Source organism: Apis mellifera, linkage group LG8 (genome assembly GCF_003254395.2).
Source record: "Apis mellifera strain DH4 linkage group LG8, Amel_HAv3.1, whole genome shotgun sequence".
Taxonomy (NCBI): Eukaryota; Metazoa; Arthropoda; class Insecta; order Hymenoptera; family Apidae; genus Apis; species Apis mellifera.
The window spans coordinates 665357-682719 of NC_037645.1; the positions used below are offsets into that span (position 1 = coordinate 665357).

The window sequence follows — 17363 nt, forward strand, 5'->3', positions numbered from 1 at the left end:
TACATTTTTCAACGTTTAAATTTAATATTATAAAATTATTAATCACGTGACAAAGTATTACGCGGAAGAATGACGATTCTTCGATTCGAATCGTAAAGAGTGTCCCAAAATTAACGCAAGACTTGAATTAAATATAAAAGAGAGTCTTTAGATATTTATTTTTTAAGCGAATCATAAAGTACATTTCGTCCAAATTTTTCATCACCTTTCCGCATAATTGTGGCTGAATTTCGTCGATGCAGCATTTAATTTCCTCTTGTAATGCACATGTGGATTGTTGACATAGACCTTTGACTTCAAATAACCCCATAAGAAGAATCAGAACCCCAATTCTGATCACAAGACGAGAGAATACACGACCAGGAAATGTTTCATTTTTGGGTAATTGAATCATTTCATTGGCATCGTCTTATTGAAACCACATATCAGCCAACATCAATATCATCCAATTTCAGCAGAAAGAACTGTGTTATCTTGTCGCGATATCGAGCATCATTAAGTTGCTGCTTGACCAGCCTCATTCTCAAAAAAGTACGATTCGATGATGCCAAAACAGTGACACGTTGTGGATGCATTTGTTTTTCGCTAATCACACGTTTCTTCGAATTCCAAACACGGCAATTTTGGCGATTAACAAAGCCATCGAGGTAAAAATGTTCTTCATCGCTTAGGATTATTTTGCTGGAAAAACCAGCATCCACTTTTTCATGATTAATAATCCATTCCACGTTGTTGTATCGTATAATGCTCCATTTTTACTAAACTCTCAGCTGTCAAACTGTTTTTTTTTTCAGGGTTGCCAACAAGGTTAATTTTGTCTTCTTATATTCAAAATGGATTATCGATAATTTCACCGAGTACGCAAGGATACAAAGTTTTTGCGGCCGCCAAATTTTCATTATTTTTAAAATATTGTTCAATAATGAAGACACGTTGTTGTATAACGCTCCATTTTTACTAACCCTAAACCCTCTCAAACTGTTCTTTTTCAGGCTTGCCAACAACTTGATGCAAAAATGGCGGGAAATTCAAATCTTGCGTTAATTTTGGGACACCCTATAAGAAATATCCGCGTAAAATAATGCACGTAATGATCAATCTTCCAATCTCGCGGAACAATATAAAGAACGTGTGATTTCGATCGTTTTCCAGGCACGCATCGGTGGGAAGAAGCGCGAATCAACGTCGGTATGGACGTTGATCACCGGCGTCTCGTTTGAGTCCCCGCTTTAATAACCAGTCAACCACGCCAACTATTTCATTAGACGGAGGGATCCCGTTGGAGGAAGGATGGCCGAAGGTGGTCGCGTCGCGTGATCCACCGAGTTTGGGGGGAAGGCTCGCCTTTGACTCGCCGTCTCCCTTATCCGGGCGGGAAAGGAGGCAAAGGATGTAGCGCGAGGTGTCCCCGCCAAGTTTAATAAGCGTACCGACTGCTCGCCACACATGCACCTGTGTCTGCTGCGCCGGGGGATCGCTATCGATCTCGAGATAACGATCGAGCGAGTGTTATCCCTCCCTTAAGCATAGAGGAGGAGGAGGAGAGAGGAAGGGAGAGGAATCCGAGGGATGCGTCGGTCGAGAGATGTTTCATTCTCGAGACGAGAATTCGCAATTACAATGGAACGAAGAGGGGGATGAAAAATGCGATACACGTAGAGTGTTTGAAACTCGACTGGGATAGGGGCGGGTTGTGGTGGGAGGTTAAGTGAGATGGAAAGGGTGCAGTGAGGATGGTAATATCGATGGGCGGATACAACCAATTCGGAGAGATCGCGTGTGTTCAACTTTTTCTTCTTTTGTCGAGGTGATTGGAAAGTGAGGTGATGCAAATGTGGAATGACGACGATCCTTTCGTCGTCGTTGTGACAGTGACTTTGGACGCGTTGCTGGCCGCGATGTCCGAGGGCGAGTCGAGTCAGCGGCGAGGGGGCGCCTCCTCGAAATCTCGTGCAGCCTCCTATTGCTCTTTCCCGCCCCTCATCTCGATGCGGAATTTACTTCCAATCCGAGACGAACGGGACCGCGGTATGCCGAACACACGACCCGTAGAAACGGTTCGACGAAATGGAACGTGGACAAGGGATTGACAGCTTCCAAGTAATTTCCAAATTTTTCTCCCCTTTACATCTAAAACAAAATTTTCAAAGAACGATTTAAAAAATTCGGAGACTATGATACCTTGATAACTCGATCACGTGTCCGGCCAATCGTTCGGTTCATCGTTTCTGGCAAAGGTTGGACGACACGAGAGAGTAAAATATATATATGAGAAGAGGATAGAGAGTGTGCACGAGAAGAGGAAGAGGGTGAAAAGTAAGGGACAAAGGAGGAGGGATAGGTGGAAGAAGAGAAGAAGGGAACGACGGACTGCTGCAACGTGGAAGTTGAAGAAGCGGAGGAGGGGAGGAGAAAGGACAGAAAGCAGGGAAGTTTCCGTCTGTCCAAAGTGGATGGGGGTGAAAATGTTCGGAGTGTTGCTGGCATGTGTCTGGCTGGTTGCCGGCTCCCCGTTACATCCCTGGCCGCTAATACCGCACAAAGGTACGTGTGTTCGATCGGTAATTTTTTCCATCCTTCCCTTCTTCAGCGCGGAGAAGATAAAAACTCGATCGTCACGAGGGGTTATCGCGATCCTCGTGGACAGATGGCCGAAAGATTATTAGAGGAGTAACTGTTTCATATATCTCTCTCTTCCCCCTTTTTTTTTTTACGTATCTTCGATATACGTTGCTCCTCCTTTGCGATGCGGTTGCTCCACTGGTAGAACAGTTTGTTGCAACTTTTTTTTTCGCATCCCTCCTCCTCTTTCCATCGAAATTACACGAGGGAAAGAGTGGTGCGCTGCGCCCACCCACCATCCCCTCCTCCACCTCGGTTCCTAAACCGTTGTTGGCAGACTGTAGTTTTACGGCTGACACGAAGACCGTAATTTAAAATACTCCCGCGATAAAAGAGACGAACGATAACGGCTTAACGTAACGAGAGCAGAGGAAAAAAAAGAAAAAAAAAAGAAAAAAGAAGAGGAAAGAGAAGAAAAAGGGTATTCCATCTCGCAACGTTGATAATCCGATGTAGAAAAGTTGTCCGACGTTTTATCCATCCCCTCCACGGTGTACTTAACGTTGTGTTAAACGGTCTCGGGTTCACCGTGACTAACGATGATAGGGGAAGTCTCACCGTAAACACCGCGCCGCTGTTAGAAAACTGCCGGCTTTTCTTTCTTTTCCGTACTTTCCCTTCGTCGATCCAAACTTCGAGACTTTCCTCATTAAAAACACGTTTGTTGGATTACATAAACATGATGTCGTTAAGCGGGAAAACTTGGACGTAACATCATCTTTTAGATTTATGTCGGCCGGTTTCGCCGTCTCTCCGTTATCGAATTTAGAGCGCTTTCGAGAAACCGGTTTCCCACCCTTCTCACCATAATATTATATCACGTTTGCGGGGAAATAATAATAATAATAAAGCTCCTGCTAATTGGAGGTACGGTATAAATTACGAAACACAATAACGCCACTTGTCGTGAGATTTTCTACGATAATTATCGAAGTAGAGCGTTCGTAATTCTTAATTCTTCATCTTTCAAATTTTCATCTCGCCGATGCCTCTCCACAATTCGTTTTGAAAATTCTGTTCTTCTTTACTTTACTCATTTTGACGATATACTATTAATTAGAAAGAAAGAGAGTTGGTAGAAAAAGTTGGAATCGGGTTTAAAGGGTTTAAGAGACGAGGATTAATATGCGTTAACGTTAATGATAAGGGGAATCAAATGATTGGAAATCATCGCACAAAGGGAGGTAGACAAGTAGAGCGTTCCAAAAATCTTTAATTTTTTAATTCTTCATCTTCCAAATTTTCATCTCGCAGATACCTTTCCACGATTCGTTCTGAAATTCTGTTCTTCTTTACTTTACTCATTTTGACGATATACTATTTTATTTAGAATACTATTATTTAGAATTATATTTAGAATACTATTTTATTTACTACTATTTATACTATTTTATTTTAATTAGAAAGAAAGAGAGTATTTCGTTGGTAGAAAAACTTGGAATCGGGTTTAAAGGGTTTAAGAGACGAGAATTAATATGCGTTAACGTTAACGATGAGGGGAATCAAATGATTGGAAATCATCGCATAAAGGGAGGCAGACAAGTAGAGCGTTCCAAAAATCGTTAATTCTTCATCTTCCAAATTTTCATCTCGCGGATGCCTCTCCACGATTCGTTTTGAAAACTCTGTTCTTCTTTATTTTACTCATTTTGACGATATATTATTAGAATTAGAAAGAAAGAGAATATTTCGTTGGTAGAAATAATTGGAATTGGGTTTAAAGGGTTTAAGAGACGAGAATTAATATGCGTTAACGATGAAGAGAATCAAATGATTGGAAATCATCGCAAAAAGGAAGGCAGACAAGTAGAGCGTTCCAAAAATCGTTAATTCTTCATCTTCCAAATTTTCATCTCGCCGATACCTCTCCGCGATTTGTTCTGAAAAATCATTCATTTTGACGATATATTATTAGAATTAGAAAGAAAGAGAGTATTTCGTTGGTAGAAAAAGTTGGAATCGAGTTTAAAGGGTTTAAGAGACGAGGATTAATATGCGTTAACGTTAACGATGAGGGGGATCAAATGATTGGAAATCATCGCACAAAGGGAGGCAGACAAGGTTTTTTTTTCGTGCTCTTTGTATCGATATCAGCCCCTCCTTTGTGCCGCTACCTTCATTGAACCGCCGTGGATGGAAATGAAGACACGAAGGAGCGGCGGTAAATCGAGCGGCTCGGGAACGCACGCTCGATTTCGCAAATGCGCGCTTCCGTCTATTGCTCCGCTCGCGCGTAATCGCGCCGCAATTTTAGGAATTAGTCCATCAAGATTCAACGTCGCGTGCGAGATCAATCGACACCGGTTTTTATGTACTTTCTCTATTCTCGGAAAATGTTTTTCAACGAATTTTCTTTCTCGTCGATGCGAGTTTAATCTCGTCCTCCATCCGCGAGAATCTAATGATGAATTGAACTGGTATAGTTTAAAATTTAAATTTTAAAATTAGAGAGACAAGTCAATTTTCTTATATGGAGGATGTTTGAGATAGAAAGATGTCAATCATTAAGGTAAAATTATTCGTTGCGTTGGACGAGGTATTAAAATAAATTGATAAATATTGCATAGAAAATTCCACTTGTCGTTCATTCTTCTTTCGTCCTTCTCGATTAAATTAATTCGTTAAAACGACTCATGAAAGTTAACCATTGTTTCTTTTTATTCACCGCGCTCTGTATCGATTAATAAGTTTCCGCTCCTAAGAAACTTTCTCCACCTTCTCGGTCCAACTTTAAGTAATAATAATGGAAAGAGAGCGTAACAAAGTGAAATTAAAAGAATGGAGCAATTGCCAAGTTTAGAATATCTAATTTGGGACGGGACCCTTTTAATCAACACCTCTCGGATTCTCGGTTTTCGCGCCCCTCTGTTCGAATTCTCAATCGATGGAAATCGATCCTCGATCGATTCGAATCGATGATATTCGTTTCGTTGATGAAAGGAGAAAAATATAATGGTAAATATTTGACCATAGATAGAAGAAAAGGAGAGAAGAATTTAATACCTTTATGGAGCAAGAAATGGAGAAATTTCATTAAACGAATACATCGTTTAGGATCATTCTTAATTCGAATATGGTTTGTTAAGCAGTATTCAAAGGATAATTCGTGGGATAATGGAATGAGAAAGATTTTGGTTATTTTTTAAATTCTTGGAAATATAAAAGTCACGCACCAAACTTTGACGAAAAGAGATTCTTTATTAAGCAAATTCAATTCTAATGTTATTACTCTGTTCTCGTTCATCGTTCCGTTTATTATCCGATTTTACCGTTTATTATCCGAGGAATTACGAGTCAACAATTATCAGCAACAACAAGTCCCATTATTATTCAAAAACGACGAGAGAGAGAGAGAGATACAAGTTATTCATTTTCGGTCGTGCGATACGTAAATAATGAGAAAGTGAAGCTCGTTTGAGTTCCATGTGAGAATAGGAAATAATTAGGCCATAGTGGATGGTTGAAAGGAGAACAGAGGTAGCATTAGGCGGACGAAAAATGGGTAGAGCGCGAATATTCGTTCCGCATCGACGTGGAACGATCCCAAAAGTAGAAAAAAAAAAAAAAAAAATAGAACCGAATATCTCTTTCAATCGAACCTTTGTCATCGCTCTCACGAATTTCTGTATCTGTATTTTTGTTTTTTTTTTTTTTTTTTTTAAATTCGAGAGAGTCACGCTGCTCGTATCATATCGCGACGTTTGTCATTCGAAACATTCCATCCCCCATTCGTTCCGTTCTTTTCCATTTTCCTGCCACCCCCCCTTCCCTTTTTTCCCTCCCATTATCTCGATCATCGTTTCGAGTCCGACGAGAAATTCTATTTTCCACGATTCGAATTAAGCTGCGAAAGATCATCGAGCGAAAGATATTTTTTTTTTTTTTTAAATTGGAAATCAAGATCGCGACGAAAGGAGTAGCGATAAATGCGACGAATCGTAAATTTTATCGGTTTAATTTTCCCCCCGAAATTTTGCCACGCGTCGAAAAGAAGGATGGCGGAGTCGGTGGTGCGCGAATATAAAAGGAAATTCGAAAAACGGTTCGAGTTAACTTTTATCGGCTCGGCGCGACGTTACACGATCGTTACACACCGATAAATTATCCTGGCTAATTGCATCGGTGTATGTACGCGTCTTGCTCGTCCGCTCTGTGCGCGCTGCTACTACTACTTTGCGTCACGAATCAAACGCGGCTGCGCGCCGACGATGAATAATACCGTGGCGAAACTGGACACCGTATAATTGCATATTTTTGCGCCGACTAATGCACTCGCGGCCGTTCGTTACGCATGCTGGTCGGCTACGACGACGCGAATGTTTTATAAATTTGTGACGATGACCGACGAATGTTTGTTGGACTGTGGAGGGATAGGTGGATCGATACGGGAGCCTCGTTTCATGAGTGAGTGTTTTTTTTCTTCTTCTTCTTGTAGTTGGGGAAAGTACAGTGATAATTTCCTCATCCTCGGGTTTCCAACTTTTTCATTTAAATTTTGATTCGTGAATCTTAATCTATTCGATATATTTTTAGGGAGGATCGCGTGAAAAGGGAGAGTTAATGAAGATTGTGAAATATCTTCGAGGATCATATTATTTTTTCGATGCATATCGTTAATTCGAAACGTTTTATATTTGAAAATATTAAGTGGAAATTATTCTAGCAGATCGACTTTTAACATTTCTCCGGTGATATCGATCCACGCAAGAAAATAATTCCGAACTACGCGTAGAGTGGAAAACAGATGATCCATCATTCGCATGTGACGGGTCACTCGCCTCGATGGAAACAACTAATTATTTACAAATTTGAAAATATTAATTCCTCGTCCCATGTTTAACAACTTTCTTATTACAACGAAATTACAACGCGCTCAAAAATTGCTCGAAAATTACTTAAAACGCGTCCCGTTTTGATAAATCGATTTTCCTAAATTCGCAGTGGCGGTCTATGGAGGAGCAGGTTCGAATTTGTTAATTAACTTGTTTAATGGATAGAACTCGGAAGATTAAGGATTGCATTTGGACCGGGTCCAACTCCCTACGTGACCAAAATTGGGAAAGCGATCTCCCTCTTCCTCGTCCCCGATTGTCTCTCGAAAGCAGCTCGAATAACAGCTGCGAAATCGTTAAAAGCTCAAGATACGCGAAACACGGGCAGAAATTTGGGAGACAATGGAGAGAGTCCTGAGATTTAAAAGTCGCCTAAATAAGGACACGGTGATGATTCGTTCCAAAATTGACGCAAGATTTGAATTAAATATAAAAGAGAGTTTTTATTTTTTAAGCGAATCATAAAGTACATTTCGTCCAAATTTTTCATCACCTTTCCGCATAATTGTGGCTGAATTTCTTCGATGCAGCGTTTAATTTCCTCTTGTAATGCATGTAAGACTTCAAATAACCCCATAAGAAAAAATCTAATGATGTTAAATCGCACGATCTAGGAGGCCAATTCTGATCACCGAAACGAGAAAGTACAGGACCAGGAAATGTCTCATTTTTGGATAATTGAATCGTTTCATTGGCTAGCATCGTCTTGTTGCAACCACATATCAGCCACATCAATATCATCCAATTTCGGCAGAAAGAACTGTGTTATCATGTCGAGCACCATTAATAGTTGCTGTTTGACCAACCTCATTCTCAAAAAAGTATGATTCGATGATGCCAAAACAGTGACACGTTGTGGGCATTTATTTTATTTTTTGCTAATCACACATGGGTCTCTCAAACACGGTAATTTTGGCGATTAACAAAGTCATCGAGATGAAAATTTTGCGGCCGCCAAATTTTCATTATTTTTAAAATATTGTTCAATAATGAAGACATCGTATAACGCTCCATTTTTACTAAACTCTCAGTTGTCAAACTGTTTTCTTTTCAGGCTTGCCAACAAGATTAATTTTGGGACACCCTTTAAGAAATCTGCATGACTCGAACCGCATTTATCGCTTATTTTGTCTTCTTATATTCAAAGTGGATTATCGATAATTTCACCGAGTACGCAAGGATACAAAGTTTCCTCCTTCCTCTTCCGTAACTTATATTTTAAAGATCGATAGAAACGTGAGAATCGGTAAAAAATATTGGGAACTTATTTATTGAATTATAAGCGATCAAAGTTTGTGATGGATACGGATGTGGAAACAAAGTGCAATAACAGAAATAGAAGGGATCGAGAGCGGGATTGAAATTATTTATTGCTTGATAAATCGATATATTTCTGCGTACCAACTTTTGATTTCAATCTCTGTAATCCACCCACCGCAATGCATTCCATGAATATATTAACAACCTGTATACCGTACCGGTGAGAAAATATATCGAGATGTATTTTCAAAAATGGAAAAAAAAAAAAATAGATACGGATTACGGTTGGCGGGACAAACAAACATCCGCCTGGATGAAGAATTAATGAATAGAAAGGTAAAAATTTCAAGGAATTAAAGGGGATGGACGCGTGTGAATAATTATTTCGAAAAAGATCAAATCGAATAATCCGCGACCAAGGTAACACAACGCGTCCTCGTTTCCTCATTTCGAGAACACGTGTCCCATGGAAGCGAAGGGTAGTAGCATGGTGGTTAAATCTGGTTGAAACACAGGCCAAGTAGTTAAAGGCCGGTCCTACAAATAAACGTTGAATTACTGTTCGCTATTATTCCTGCCACGGTCTTGAATAGAACTGTCCGTGTTACTAACGTGGCTGCAAAGACGGTAATACAAACCCCCCACGATTCTCCCGAACGAAGAAGATTTCCACCCCCGCGATATATATATTTCGCTCGCATTCTTCGTTTCCTAAGATGAATTAACGAGAACAAATAATTCTAATTCGATCTTGGCATCTTGGATGGATAAGAAATAATAAATAAAAACTTTCTTTCGCGTGCAATCGATTTAAAAAAAATTTAATGAGATTTAAAAGTACGAGCGAATTTTAATGGGAAAGTTGATTTACATTTTCAACCCCGACCGTATCTTTTCAGAATCCGTGTAAGAAAGTAAAGAAATTTTGATTAATAATATGCACGGAAAATATGTGCGGATCGAGATCTAGCTTTAATTCTCGTATCCAGAACAAATAGGATACACGTGTCAACAGAAATGTTTTCCACTGTGTCGAGATACGGTATTTACACGGATACGGGAAAAATAAAATAAAATAAAATAAAAAAAAAAACTCTTTCGACTCCACCTTTTACCTCGCAAACTGTTGTTTAAATATTTAATAAAAAGATATCGCGGGAAAATGAATTTTCGGAAAAAACATCATGAAAACAAAACCCAAGAGAAGGGATCGTATTCGAATCGAAAAAAAGCGAATGTAACTCGATATCCTATAACGATCGATCATTCGATCGATGATAAATCCCGTATCCCGAGAAGATTTTGTTTTGGTGCGCACTCGAGAAGAAAAAGAAGAAGAAGAAGAAGCAAAACGGGTAACCGTTATCGGTCGAGCCGTGGTGGAGAGCCCTCGGTTTTTCGAGGAACCGAGTCGCGCAAGAAGAGGATGGATGAGTGGGAGAAAGAGAAAGGGGCGGAACGTCTCGAAAGGTGGCTGCCCCTGGCAGTGCTCGTGTGGAATAAAGGATCCTCGAAGGGTACTCGACCCCGATGTAACGACTTTGCACACGCTCGTAACTCGATATTGTGAAATCCTCTTATCGCGAGGCAGCAGCTGCAAGCGCATAAGAGCCATCGGAAACGCGAAAAGACTGTGCCGCGATTATACTCCGCCTGTCGTAAACTCTAATTTTCCTGTTTGCGCGTCCACGTTTGGTGATGGAAACCGACGCCGCTGAAAAATGAACCGTGAAGAGAGGAGACCGAGAACGTATCCCTGTTTGTTCTCTCATTTTCGAAAAGTTTACAAGCGGATCTCGTAATAAGCTCCTTCTTATCTTATCTCTTTGAAACCAATATCTCGATATCTTTAGAATTCAACACACTTTTTTCCTTGTGCGAAGGATAAATAATTTATCGGCGCGTTAACCGGTATGTAAAGCGAGGCGAGATCGTGTGAGAGAGGACGGTTATCGAGGAGGAGAGGGGAAAAAAAGGAAGGAGAAAAAAAAACAAAGTCGTTCCTTCTTTTAGGCGGGATCGAGGAGTTCGTTCTAAGAATCTTTGGAGAGGATCTTAACGAGGTTCGAATGGAAGTCGTTCGTCTTCTCAGGCTCTTTGGAGTAGTTCGCTCGAATATTCCGGCGATCGTAACGAGCAGCTAGAATTTCAGGGGAGATTTCGTCGAAATCTTCTTTCTTTTCAGGAAGAATTGAAAAAAAAAAAAAAGAAAATTGAAAGAATCGTAAATTGTTGCTAATCTAAAACTGTTATTAGTTTCCATCCATCGAAAAGATTCTTTAACCGTGATCATTCATCTCGAGGAAAAGCGTGGAAAATTTTTGTAAGCAAAATTTCACCCCTTTTATTATTACCTTTCTTCCTTCCTTTCCTCGCTTTTTGCGCGAGATTAATAAACGAAAACGCGTTCCAGGAGGAGCAGAGATTATTGAAACAATAACGACGTTATTCCACTGCATTTGGCGGATCAGGCGAGCAAGTTTTCAGGCGACAGGGAAGGGAGGGGGTGGTAAATGAATAATTAACTCGGTTACAGGTCCAATTAAAATTATAGTTTGAGACTTGGCTGGTGGGCGCGATAACGTATGAGGAGGCGGACTATTAGAGACAAGGATCAAGGGCAGTTTCTTAATTCGTTAAGAAGTTTCGACTAGGTATTAACGCCCCTAGATTCGATTAAAGGATGCCCGGTGGAGGCACGTCGAGCTATGAGCGTGATTTAATTTAATTAGCGCCTAGACACGGAGAGGAGGAGATGGGAGAGATGTTGGGAAATGGTTTCGTTCGGTGGAAGGGCGAAGACGTTTCGAAAACCCTCGGGGTCGGAACGCCGACGGGACTAATGACAGGGGTTGTATTCGATCTTGCCAACCCAGTCTCGCCTTGTATTTTGATAAGTAGAGATAGGGATTAGATAAAGTGCGTACAATTGTTACAATTATTTTGAAAATTTTGAATATTTATTATTAACATTTAATAAAATTATATTTAATGAGATATAGAATATAGAATATTTAATAATTATTCGAAATAAGCAGCTTTGAGATTGATTCCCTAGTTTCTTTCTTCTCCTTTTCTGGTAACAATATATTCACAGTAGAACAAGGATTACACGTATAATTAAATCGATTTACAAATTTCTTGAATAGACTTCCACTGATAATTTTGAAAATATATTATTAGAAATTGATTGACTTGGATATTTTCATTCTCTGATAAATTTGGCGCAATGTTGTCTTCGTTTTTTTCGCGTTTCTAAAATATGTTTGTCAAGGTAACGCCTGCGTAATTTGCTTTTTTCTTTTTTTTTTCTGCCGGGAGCAAGCCTTTTAACGGAGTGCACCGTGGATTATCCTAGGAGGCTTTCCTCCGAGCTCTTTCTTGGGATTTAATTAATGCCGCCATTATCGCGCGGTATGAAATAAAAACTGATTTAAAAACGAATCTTAGCGAGACGCGAGCTCTCATCCGAAACTTGAGAGGTTGATTCAAAAGGAAATATAGTATATTTTAATTAAAAGGGGAAGAAAGGCTGGTTTATTCTTATTATATTCTCCATATCTCTTTTTCGTGACGAGACCAAGCTTTCGGATCACTAATCACCCGTGTCGTTGCAAATACATCTTTCGTGTGTTTATTGTGTAAATTTAATTAAATCCAATTCGATAGAAATTTTAATACATCTTCACTATCGTTTGCTCGAAAAGTGAAGGATACGTTATTCCGTCTTCGTATTATCACAAAGTTATTAAAGTAAAACTTGAGGGGTATCGCGTTATTTCAGTGTTTCGCCAATGAAAACCAATCGTTTCCAAGAACTTTCTCGAGTGGGATCCAATATAATTAATCGAACTGATTAAACTGGGCTTTCATTTTTTCTTTATTTTCTTTTAGATAAAAAAAGAGGTTCAAATTATTGTCAGTTTATATTTATTTTCAATCCTACGCTTGATATTACGAATCTTGCAAACTTTTTCGAAAGTAATACAGCAAGGATTAATAATGTGAGAAGATAAAAGTAACATAACGTGATAACACAACGATAAAAAATTCATACCATCGTTGAATGTGATGTGCTAATGATAAATCGCAATGCCCAAGGCGTTAAAAAAAGAAAAATCGAAAGACGTTCTCGTTGTCACGTACGAAAACGAGACGAGATAATTTCACGTAAAGCGAAGCTTTTTTTTCGAATCGAATTCGTTTAAACGAACCTTCAACCCTTTAATTACCTTCCCACTCTGGATGAAAGCGATGCAAGGGAGAAGACGATCCTGTTGAAGTCGACAAAAAAAAAGAGAAAGAAAAAAAATGAAATCGACTCTTTGTGAAAATGACTGCAGTTTACAGAATGGTGGAAATGGTAAAAGGTTTGCCCGTTGAAAAGCAAAAGAGATTATCATGACAGATCTTGATGCTGTGCGGGGGTATCAAGCCTAGCTATAGTTAACTCTCTTAAGCGCGGGGAAATGGGTTCCGTTTTGCATAAAACCGGTGGAAAAATCGTAGGAGCGGCGATGAATCGCGTTGTTGATTAAGCACACTGATTACAGATGCCGGGTTAATGAGAAACGCTCGATCAAAATTATATAATAATTGGAAGATGCATCGTCCGCCCTGTCCTGTCTGCGTTAGATTACCGACACTGTTCATCACTGCTGTTATCATCGTTATCCCTAGGCAAAGGAATCGCCTATAATATATTTTTCTCATTTTCGTTTCTCTCTATTAATGAATCGGATTTTTATTTCATTCCATTCATCGGTGTTAAACGGATGGATCTTGGAATTCATCGAAAACACATTGTTTCAAGTTCGAGAGAAAGTCGTACAAGCAGGACAAAGTAATATTTATTCTTCTGAAGAAAGATTAAATTAGTAATAATGGTTCTCGAGATAGACGAAGAAAACCTTTTTAAAATTCTTCGATTGATGATATTAATCAGAGCAGAGTTTAAATACTACTCAACAGCCAAATATCCTCCACGTTTTTATAGAAAAATTCTATACAGAACCTGTACCAGATTTCCTTCTCTCTGGCCCGATATCTTGGCGAATCATCACAGAGCGAATAAAAAGCGCATACAACACTTAAGCCAATTACGCAGCGAGCATTGAAAATCGAATGGAAAAGACGTTGGACATTTTTCCAAGCGGATTTAATCGGACGCAAGCGTGGATGACTCGAGAATTTGCAATTACGTTTCTCTAATTCCTCTCGACGCGACGACATAGACTGGACTGGCCGTTTTTATCGCATGAGCGGGCCAGCTTATTTATCGATAGCTCGTAAAAGAGCTCGGCCGGCAAACGGCTCATAAAGGAGCCTCCAATAAAACTGCCGTCCTCCGCCCCATCTCCCCTCTTGTCCACACGCATTCGAAATCCCCTCCCCTCCCTCGAAACGGATCGTTAGCCGGGAATTTCGAGGCCTCCCACTCGTAAATTTCGACCATGAATTTTTACGACACGCCGAGTGTCCGTCACGTTCGATCACCGAGAGGAGACGGAATATTATTCAACTCCCCCCTCCTCGTTTGTTTAATTGCCCAACGCAATGGTAATTCGACGAATATTCGTTGGAATCGTATTTTTATTTCATGGGAATTTAGGTGTGTGATCGATAATGTATTATTATTTAGATGTAAGATTTCAATATCTACCACTGGAGATTTTCTTCTTCTTTTTTTTTAGATTTTTTTAATAAAATAAAAATTTGAACTTTAATATTAAAATGGTCGTTAATATCTGTTTCGATGCATTGTTGTTATTATTTGTAATGGAAAGAGATTCGAGGAGGGAGAGATAAAGAAAGGCAAGGGATTCTTTTCGCACGAACATGAAAGTTGGAATCGGAGATTGATCGATCTCGCGTGGAAGTCACGGACTTGGTGGTAATTTGGGGCGGCAATTAAATAGCATTGGCGGTAGCGAATGCTAATTAAAATTTGTACGTTGTTATCGGTTTGTCGCGTGGTTGATCGTTAACCAAGGGAGTGCAGGAAAGCGCACGTTTGATGGGCCGCAGGAATTGGACGTGAGCTACCTTGCAAATTCATTGCCGCTTTATTTTATTACCGCTGTACAACGGGGAGGAAAATTGGCGCAAGATTGATGGTGTCCCGTATTTCTGTCAAACGCAAAATTCACCAAACTCGTGCTCCCTTGTCATAAATACGTATTAACCTGATTTTCGCTACATCATTTTTCACTTATCGATAAACCAAATGGGAAACGGATCATCGACACGGATTCAACAAATTGAATAAAATTATCTCTGGTGTTTAGTTTTGGATTTGTAAAATAAAACTATAATTTCTTTTTCCTTTTTTTTTTTCCGTCGTGTATTTTGTTGCACACGATATATTACGGTATTAACAAGATACGATAAATCCTCGGATTCTCTTGAATCGTCGATTAATATTGGATTAAATGAAAAACTATTATTTAAAAGTTTCGCGTATGACAAATTTTTGGCAAAATATTTATCGCGCGGCTTTAAAAATGATCGTCCCGTTTCATCCCTTGCTTGCCAAGTGACTCGAGTCAATAATACGTCACCCGTTGAAGAATTCCCTCCATTCACCATCAGTCGATAAATCGTGGAAAGTAGTACATAATATTCGAAGGTCGCCTGTCGAATATATATCCTTTACACTCCCAATGGAACCAAAAAAAAAAAAAAAAAAAAAAAAGGAAACGAAAAAAGATGTCACGATAACAGAAAAAAAGAAAGCCACGACGAGTGGAATAAGTCGACCATGTGTCAGCCTTCCCACGATTCACCATCCGTACAATTCCACACAACCCGGAAACTGCATCGAAAGATATTTACAACGAAGAATTTCTTCGAAAGCACTAGTAATCGGTCGTTTTAATCCACTCCCTCCAAGAAAAGATAGTTGGAAACGCGTTAGCGTTCCTGCTATCGGTATTTACCCCCCTCTCTCCTCGTATCCAATCCGAATCCGCTAATTCAGTTCGGGGGAGGGGAATGGATACTCGCTTTGAAATGAATCTAATCTAACTAATCCCACCGCTGCTCTTTCCAACCTCCTCCTCCCTCTTTCTTTTCCCCTTCTTCTTCTTCTTCTTCTTCTTCTTCCGCTCGTAGGATTGTAGCGTTGGGTTGCACGCGTTGACCGTACGGATTTTCAAATGTCGGGGAGGGGGGTGGGAAACTTTACGGAAATGGAAAAAGTCTGGAAAGAAGATTCCTCCTCGTCCCCTCCGTTTGGTCACGGGGAGTTCGGGACACGGCGTCGAGGTTATTCTTTGCTTCCCTCGGCTGGACCGGCAAAAAGTCGATACGCCACTGCGGCGAATTTTCAACGTCGTCGTCGTCGTCGTCGTTGTCGTTGTCGTCGTCGTCGCCGAGTGCCCGGCCGCGATTCACGGTGGACGGTTTCACGCGGAGATCGAAGTTTTTATCGGAGCCCCCCCTCCTCCTCCCCCCACTCGGAATTATATTATGGAGTTCAAAGTCTGGCGGGCTAATGCTATTCGATTTACTTCCGCGGGGAAAATGGATGGATATTCCGTGGGACGTGATGTATATCCACTCCCCGTTTTTGAGTATTAGGGGAGGGGAAAAAAAGTGAGTAGAAAAAAAATCGGTACATTTTTATAGTACTTCTTTTTGCTTATTTTTTCTTTCGAATTTTCGGATGGAGGGAATTGGTACGTGAAAATTTTAAAATTATACAGGTTGTCTATTGTTAAAATCTTTAAATTTTTCTAGTATTTTTTTTTTTTGCTTATTTTTCCTTTCGAATTTTCCGATGAATTCGTGTGTAAAAATCTTAAAATTATATAGATTGTCTATTGCTAAAATCTTTAAATTTTTTTTAAAATCTTTAGTATTTTTTTTTCTTATTTTTTCTTTCGAATTTTTGGATAGGAAATTGATACGTGAAAATTTTAAAATTATACAGGTTGTCTATTGCTAAAATCTTTAAATTTTTGTAGTATTTTTTTTTTTTTTGCTTATTTTTTTCTTTCGAATTTTCGGATGAATTCGTGTGTAAAAATCTTAAAATTATACAGATTCTCTATTGCTAAAATCTTTAAATTTTTTTTAAAATCTTTAGTATTTTTTTTTCTTATTTTTTCTTTCGAATTTTTGGATAGGAAATTGATACGTGAAAATTTTAAAATTATACAGGTTGTCTATTGCTAAAATCTTTAAATTTTTGTAGTATTTTTTTTTTTTTGCTTATTTTTTTCTTTCGAATTTTCGGATGAATTCGTGTGTAAAAATCTTAAAATTATACAGATTCTCTATTGCTAAAATCTTTAAATTTTTTTTAAAATCTTTAGTATTTTTTTTTCTTATTTTTTCTTTCGAATTTTTGGATAGGGAATTGATACGTGAAAATCTTAAAATTATACAGGTTGTCTATTGCTAAAATCTTTAAGTTTTTGTAATATTTTTTATTTTTGTAGTATTTTTTTTGTTTATTTTTCCTTTTGAATTTTCAGATGAATTCGTGTGTTCAAAAATCTTAAAATTATACAGGTTGTCTATTGATAAATTCTTTAAATTTTTGTAGTATTTTTTCTTTTGAATTTTCAAATGAAGGGAATTGGTACGTGAAAATCTTAAAATTATACAGGTTGTCTATTGTTAAAATCTTTAATATGATTGAAA

General features: G+C 38.9%; 1 protein-coding gene across 2 annotated transcripts in view; it reads left to right on the forward strand.

The window, feature by feature from the left end:
* The window catches only part of LOC409692 (disintegrin and metalloproteinase domain-containing protein 10), a 162466-nt gene that overhangs the window by 12975 nt on the left and 132128 nt on the right, over window positions 1–17363 (forward strand). The window contains exon 2 of one of the 2 annotated variants that reach the window (XM_026442228.1): window positions 1153–2544. The exons of the other annotated variant lie outside the window; for it this stretch is intronic. Coding sequence (XP_026298013.1) covers window positions 2454–2544 — 91 coding nt within the window. The 5' untranslated portion in view covers window positions 1153–2453. The remainder of the gene's footprint in view (window positions 1–1152; window positions 2545–17363) is intronic. 2 annotated transcript variants of the gene reach the window in all.